Source organism: Ostrea edulis, chromosome 9 (assembly GCF_947568905.1).
Source record: "Ostrea edulis chromosome 9, xbOstEdul1.1, whole genome shotgun sequence".
In the NCBI taxonomy this organism is placed as follows: Eukaryota; Metazoa; Mollusca; class Bivalvia; order Ostreida; family Ostreidae; genus Ostrea; species Ostrea edulis.
In genome coordinates, this window is record NC_079172.1 from 66,918,268 (window position 1) to 66,926,098 (window position 7,831).

Below are 7,831 nucleotides of genomic sequence, written 5' to 3' on the forward strand. Positions count from 1 at the left end.
TCTTTTCAATATTGGGTGGTTGTAAACATTCCATGCATTACATGGTGAGAATATGATACATAACTGTCTCATGTTTATTGAACACATTCACCAACACCTGATTTCTGTATCCTGACAATATTAAAAGCTATAATCAAATCAATGAGGTCGTATATCAGTCACACCTACTCACCACTGATTGGATCAATGTCTAGCGCTAACCTTGGGCCCACATGCCATCCATTCTGCACTCTCATTCTCCTCACTCAGATTGAAAAAGGGAGAGGGGGAGTGTGGTAAAGCTAATACACTGTAAATCACATTCCTTAGTGAGTATCGCAAGGTTTCTATCATGCAAAATTAGTTTTTAAAACATGAATCTCTTTCTTCTCTCTCTCTCTCTCATTCAAATAATAATTAAAGAGATACAGAGCCACCAGCAAAATGAGCATTTGTGAAAATCATATCTTGCTGATAAATCTCAGACAGGCAAAATCACATCTAGGTCTCAGAAAATAGCTGAGATTAAAAGTCTGTATAATTTTAGATCTCCCACATATATTGTGCATTCTAACAAACTGCATACCTCTGATCTACATACCTAACAGACAGTACAACTGAACTGAATTCCCCGGTCAATCATCTTCACATCATTCCCTTCAGTTCACAGTCACATCAACCATCCGATAAATCAATCCTGAGACAGAATTAATCCTCCAAAAGCCCACTGGGTTAATGAGCTCAGCTTACTCCACACCCACCCAAATCACCATATGGTGGATGTATCTAATTACTGTGTAATAATGTCAAAATACTTATCCCTCTAGAGCTAATTAAAGGTCACCAAGTCACATTATTGAATAACAGAGTTAATCTGTTATATATATCCTTGGACTCGGTAGTCTACACACTGTCTTATGTTGATGTTATATCCTTGGACTCGGTAGTCTACACACTGTCTTATGTTGATGTTATATCCCTGGACTCGCTAGTCTACTCACTGTCTTATGTTGATATGTTATATCCTTGGACTTGCTAGTCTACTCACTGTCTTATGATGATGTTATATCCTTGGACTCGGTAGTCTACTCACTGTCTTATGATGATGTTATATCCTTGGACTCACTAGTCTACTCACTGTCTTATGTTGATGTTATATCCTTGGACTCGCTAGTCTACTCACTGTCTTATGATGATGTTATATCCTTGGACTCGCTAGTCTACTCACTGTCTTATGTTGATGTAATATCCCTGGACTCGCTAGTCTACCCACTGTCTTATGATGATGTTATATCCTTGGACTCGCTAGTCTACTCACTGTCTTATGTTGATGTTATATCCTTGGACTCGCTAGTCTACTCACTGTCTTATGTTAATCTGTTATATATATCCTTGGACTCGGTAGTCTACACACTGTCTTATGTTAATCTGTTATATATATCCTTGGACTCGGTAGTCTACACACTATCTTATGTTAATCTGTTATATATATCATTGGACTCGGTAGTCTACCCACTGTCTTATGATGATGTTATATCCTTGGACTCGCTAGTCTACTCACTGTCTTATGTTGATGTTATATCCTTGGACTCGCTAGTCTACTCACTGTCTTATGTTGATCTGTTATATCCTTGCTAGTCTACTCACTGTCTTATGTTGATCTGTTATATCCTTGCTAGTCTACTCACTGTCTTATGTTGATCTGTTATATCCTTGCTAGTCTACACACTATCTTATGTTAATCTGTTATATATATCATTGGACTCGGTAGTCTACCCACTGTCTTATGATGATGTTATATCCCTGGACTCGCTAGTCTACTCACTGTCTTATGATGATGTTATATCCTTGGACTCGCTAGTCTACTCACTGTCTTATGATGATGTTATATCCTTGGACTCGCTAGTCTACTCACTGTCTTATGATGATGTTATATCCTTGGACTCGCTAGTCTACTCACTGTCTTATGTTGATGTTATATCCCTGGACTCGCTAGTCTACTCACTGTCTTATGATGATGTTATATCCTTGGACTCGCTAGTCTACTCACTGTCTTATGATGATGTTATATCCTTGGACTCGCTAGTCTACTCACTGTCTTATGTTGATGTTATATCCCTGGACTCGCTAGTCTACTCACTGTCTTATGATGATGTTATATCCCTGGACTCGCTAGTCTACTCACTGTCTTATGTTAATCTGTTATATATATCCTTGGACTCGCTAGTCTACACACTGTCTTATGATGATGTTATATCCTTGGACTCGCTAGTCTACTCACTGTCTTATGTTGATCTGTTATATCCCTGGACTTGCTAGTCTACTCACTGTCTTATGATGATGTTATATCCCTGGACTCGCTAGTCTACCCACTGTCTTATGATGATGTTATATCCCTGGACTCGCTAGTCTACTCACTGTCTTATGTTGATGTTATATCCCTGGACTCGCTAGTCTACTCACTGTCCAGCAGTGTTCCAGTTGAGTCACTTTATTATGTATGTTACAGGGCAGAATCAAATCTTTGTATTGAATAAGGTAACACTATGTCCTCTACAGTAAGGTCCTGAAAGTGTTTGAACAAGTGCATCTCATTGACTGCTGTTCAATAAACCAGCACCAACTCCAGGATGTGGGTGGGGGGATGCCTGATTCACACACAAATCATCATATAAAAGACATCTATACAACTCAGAATTCCCCTGTCTTGATTATGGCAAGATACAGTAATTGAATGCCTCCTCCTCTTCCTCCGATAGAATCACAGGCAAGGTTTTTTTTTAATATATATATATACACCAGTGAAATTTCTTTCCCTGATTGCTCTGATCCCTGATAATCCACAGATGTTCCTGAGTTTTATTTAGGAGATTATCATTGTTTGTTAGGCAAGGGGTGAAGTTCCTAGTTCATGAACTTTCTGCCAGACACAGACACTATCCATCAGATAAATCAGCTGATGAAAGTCTTCAAATAAACTCACACACCGGGACTCCTTATCTAGGGATTCAAATGTGTACTGCAGCAAATATCAAATTTAAACACGAAAAAAAGAAAATCACCCATTAAATCACTGAGTTTGTAATAAATAGAGTGCAACAAAGTTTAAAAACAAAAGGTGGAGCAGATCAAAGATTGCACAGCTAATTTGAGAGCTCCCACTGTATCATGAACAAAAAAGATTACTTGTAAACTTTCTCCTGAATCCAGTAGTTCAACAAACATATATCAAGCCTAAAGAGAGTTAACATAAACCTTCCAACTGCTGTGGACCACTTTATGACGTCATCTGTCTGTCCGCCAGCAAACCCAAATCTGTGTAACATCAACACAGCCTTACCTTAGGAAATCGTCTCTATACTCGAGGCAATCACCAGTTCACCCCCCAGCCATACATCAAAACAGCTTGCCACCCACTCACCCTCAGTAATACACTAAAACAGTCGGCCATCAGTTCACTCCAACCCACACACTAACATCCTAATATTTTATTTCAAACAATAATTCAGATATTTCTTCCCAATCTCTCCCCCAACTATTTGGTAGAAGTTCTCCATCCTTTAACTTGCCCAATAGTTTAAACATTCATTTAATCACCACCCATTTCCACATGGTTTAACATTAAAAGATGCAGAAACCATCGCTACACCCACCCAATTAACCCCCCTATTGTTACCCAGAAATACCTGAACAGATGGATTATGTCCACCAATAAACCTCCCACCATAATCAAATCACCACAGAAGCAGGATGTATAAATGTCTTCTCAGATGTAATCATTTTAAACACACCATAAAATACATTGAGCATCATAATTTTCAAATCACACTATGTATTGAAGAGTCATCATCCACATCTCTGTCTGTTACACACCAGGAAGATGAAATATCAGTCTCTTGGTTAAAGTAGGAAGAAATTACAATTGTTTCTCTGTGTATGAGGCAACTTTTGACCTGGTTTATTTGCGAGTAAATGTAATCATTTTCTCGGAACTTTTTCATGGTTTACAATATCACTGTCATATTACTGAGCCTTTTCTATACACAGAACATTACACAGGATATCAAAAAAGGTTTTCCATTATGACAGAGGTTCATAAAAACAATGTATTGTCATTAGCAGAAGACCAATATATATGTTAACAGTGAATCTGACAACACTGGCAAAAATCTTTCACCAAATATAAAGCAAGGCTTCCTCAATATAGATTTTCAACATAAAATAACCCTGTTTTATGTAAGCAGTTGTTGAAGAACAATGCGAAAATCCATTAAATCTGTAAAATTGTATTCATGTGCAATAACAGAGTGAATAAACTTATTGATTCCTGACAAATCTCTTGATGCTGGACTTCTATACAATAACTAGAAACCCGCGAACCTCCATCGCGATTCATCAACTCTGCGTTTTTTTCCTTGATAAAAAAAAAAAAGTAACCACAAATAATCAATATGTATAATGTTTTCGATAAATGTCAAGCCATCAATCAGTTACAGTTTAGTAAACTGGCTGATTTTTTTGGGGTGGTGGTGGTGGTGGTGGTGGGGGGGGGGGGGGATAGGGGATTAAAAGATCTAGAGCTAAGAAATAACAAGCTCATGTGGTTATATGGTTGCAGAGTATACTAAAGTAGTACAGCTAAACAAGCAGCACTCCTTCACAAGAGGACCATGGGCCACATTGCTCACTTGAGTCACCTAACTCACCTTGTCCCATATTTAAAGATTTTCTCTATATACATTCACATTGATCCCTACTGTGGCCCCAACCTACCCACAGGGGCCATGATTTTAACAAACTTGAATCTCCAATATGACAGGAATCTTTTAGGTAAATCTCAGTTTTCTTGGCCCAGTAGTTCTTGAGAAGATTTTTAAAGATTTTCCCTATATATTCGCATGTAAAAATATTCCCAATGCTAAAATCCATGCATTTTTCCAAATTTTTGCTTTAAAATCCCCAAACAATGAAAACATCAAAACAGATAGCCTAATTGTTTGTAATCTCCTTCACATGCCCAGATTACAATTTTTGCATCAAAATTGTATAGTAAACCTTTTTTCTTTTGTTTCTATTTATTTAAAAGTGGTATAGGCTTTGACCAAATTGAAAGTATTATACTGGTTTGGTCCCCCCCCCCCCTACTTCTTGGTGTGAAACTCTTTTCCCCAATTTCAAGTAAATGCCACTACTTTTTCCCCATTTGGAAAGGTCCTGGCCCTTGATATCAAGACCTTAAAAAAAAAAACATGATGTTCATGATCATATATCTGAACTACGGTCCTAGAAGTACAGAATTTCACTATACAGTCAACTCTCGATAAACCGCCACCTTTTGTTCTTATGAAATTATGGCATTATAACGAATTTGGCGATGAATTGAATTACTGCCATCTTGAAGAAATAGAGTTACCGTTCTTTTATATGTAAGAGTTATCTTTCCTCTATTTACAATACTTATGTAAGTGAGCGATCCTTTGCTGCTAAGATGTCGCCCACTGTCCTTCTTTTTATATAGCCTTTTCCCATAAAACAGAAACATGATTTGCAATATCCTGATGGGTACATTTTTGATGATGTCCTTGGTACGTAATGATTTGCTTTTTCTCATCGAAATTTAACAGGACCCTCTTTCGTGGCGAAGCCATAGCTAAATTGAAATGTGTTTCTTTGATGTATAAACAACTTGACTACAGTTCATCTTGAGTATTTTTCTTGTTTATTCAATACAACAATTACCGGGATCCTTCTGTCCAGGTGTACGCCGGAGATTGATAATGACCAATTTACTGCTTCACTGACCATGTGCACCCATGGCGGTTTATCGAGATAATTAACGCGTTGAAATAGACTTTTGTAATGAAAACACTGTGGCAAATGGCGATAGCGAATTTGGCGTTTTAACGAGAGTTTTAAGTAACAGGAAAAATGTTACTAGAAAAATGCGGCGTTATAACGAAAATGGCGATGAATTGAGTGGCGATAATTCGAGAGTTACCTGTATTCTGTATATGCTGGCATAGAAGTTGACCTGCGTTATAAGTTAGTTACTTTTTTCAGAGAATTTTTGAGGAATATGGCATTAACCTTTTTCATTAATTGGACAGAATTTTTATCAGATTATCTGTCAACTTTTACCATTTTTCTAGCAAAAGTTGTGTTTCTTTGTTGTATGTATTTTCTGAACATCAACCTTGATGCATTACCGATAACGTCACATTAAAAACTGAAAAATAAATAGCCCAAGCCATCTATCTGCAATTATGAGGTGCTCCCTGTCCAAATTATCAATCCTGAATGATCTGGTCACAGAATTACCATTATTTAATCATGAAAACTGTTAGGTGTCAATGTCCTGTGTGCTCCATTAGGCGTTCGATCATGACCATACTGCAGCCTGTTTGTTTGCAGACACATCCTCCGGTTTTTTTGTTTTTTGTTTTTTTTTTAAATACAGATTACAGGTAAACATCAAAATCAAACACGTCCACACTTCAAATCTGAAATCCCTTTTAATCTGTAGTTTTTTAGTTTTGCCTCAGACTAGAATGACGTTCTGTTATTGGATATAACACATTACGTAGACGATAAGTAACTAAAGTTAGATAGCAACAATGACGTCTGAAGCATGTTTTTAATGTTTAGGTAAATGAATTAGTTGTAAACTATGTATCTTTCTGGTCCTTAACAAAACATGATGATGGACAACTACCAATCGCAATATGAAGTCCGAGTGACATAATGACGATGGACAACTACCAATCGCAATATGAAGTCCGAGTGACCTAATGACGATGGACAACTACCAATCGCAATATGAAGTCCGGGTGACCTAACAATAGTCAGTTTATTAGTCGTACTCATTTGTCAAAATGCAAGTTGGTGATATGAGGCATTCACTTTCTGCCCTCCCTCCCCCCTCCCCTGGGGCTTACAGAGCAGTCATTGAGTGCAAATGCACACTGTTATTCCTCGCACAAGTCAATATTGAATGCTCCTGCAATACTATTGTCAGTAGCTAACCAGTAATTGTCTCAGATGCATTGTTACATTTCATCATCAAAATCAGCTGGCAAGGTACATGTACTTACCTGAAAGCTGTGGTTGATATTTTTAGTACTGCATTCTGCTACACTGAGATCTGTGAGTTCTATTTCATCAAAGATGACCGACTGAAAGAAGAAAATAAATCTTGACACCCAGCACTTTTTCCAGTAAATCCTGCTGATGAAAACTTAGTAACACGCTTGTATATATTACATATATCTAACCCACATTGCTACACAAATTTAGCATTCCATACTTTCCAAGAGAGATAACTCAAACAGCAATATTGACTTCTCTTGTATTGGGAGTTATCTACCCATACAGCAGTTTCCATTGGTATTCAACACTGGCGGACTTATTTGTAAGCACACACTGGGAATTTTGATATAACACTTGAACATAATCATTATTTACAGATTTCTATCTCTCAAACATCACACAATACTGAAGGTCAGTTAGCAATATTTTTCCTACACATTATTGGGACAGAAAGTCAGTGACATATTCTGGCTTTTTCATTGTGTTACATTGTACAGAGCAATAGACAATTTCTGCTTGACTCTAACATAAAGACACAGAAGCAGTTTGTTTTATCTGCCGCAACATGGGAACCCTGAATTTCCAGTGATATCAGAAAGACCTGTGATTCTCACTTCTAAATGCTGAGCGTTTCGTGAAAGAGTAATCACTACCTATTTTATGTCTTAGGATTGATGCAGACATGGCATGAATGGGGCTTGAACTCACTACCTTCCAATTTTGAAGTGTACACTCTACCACTGAACTACCACTAATAGTTTGAACC

At 37.5% G+C, this 7,831-nt stretch overlaps 1 protein-coding gene across 13 annotated transcripts in view; it reads right to left on the minus strand.

Moving 5' to 3' along the window:
- The window catches only part of LOC125659969 (diacylglycerol kinase delta-like), an 80,743-nt gene that overhangs the window by 49,139 nt on the left and 23,773 nt on the right, over nt 1-7,831 (minus strand). For 11 of the 13 annotated variants that reach the window (XM_056150378.1, XM_056150374.1, XM_056150375.1 and 8 more), the window contains one exon: nt 7,071-7,151. In XM_056150378.1, coding sequence (XP_056006353.1) covers nt 7,071-7,151 — 81 coding nt within the window. Of the gene's footprint in view, nt 1-580; nt 907-3,665; nt 3,855-7,070; nt 7,152-7,831 lie in introns of those variants that run through there. The other 2 variants (XM_056150380.1, XM_056150381.1) reach the window with 2 other exon arrangements.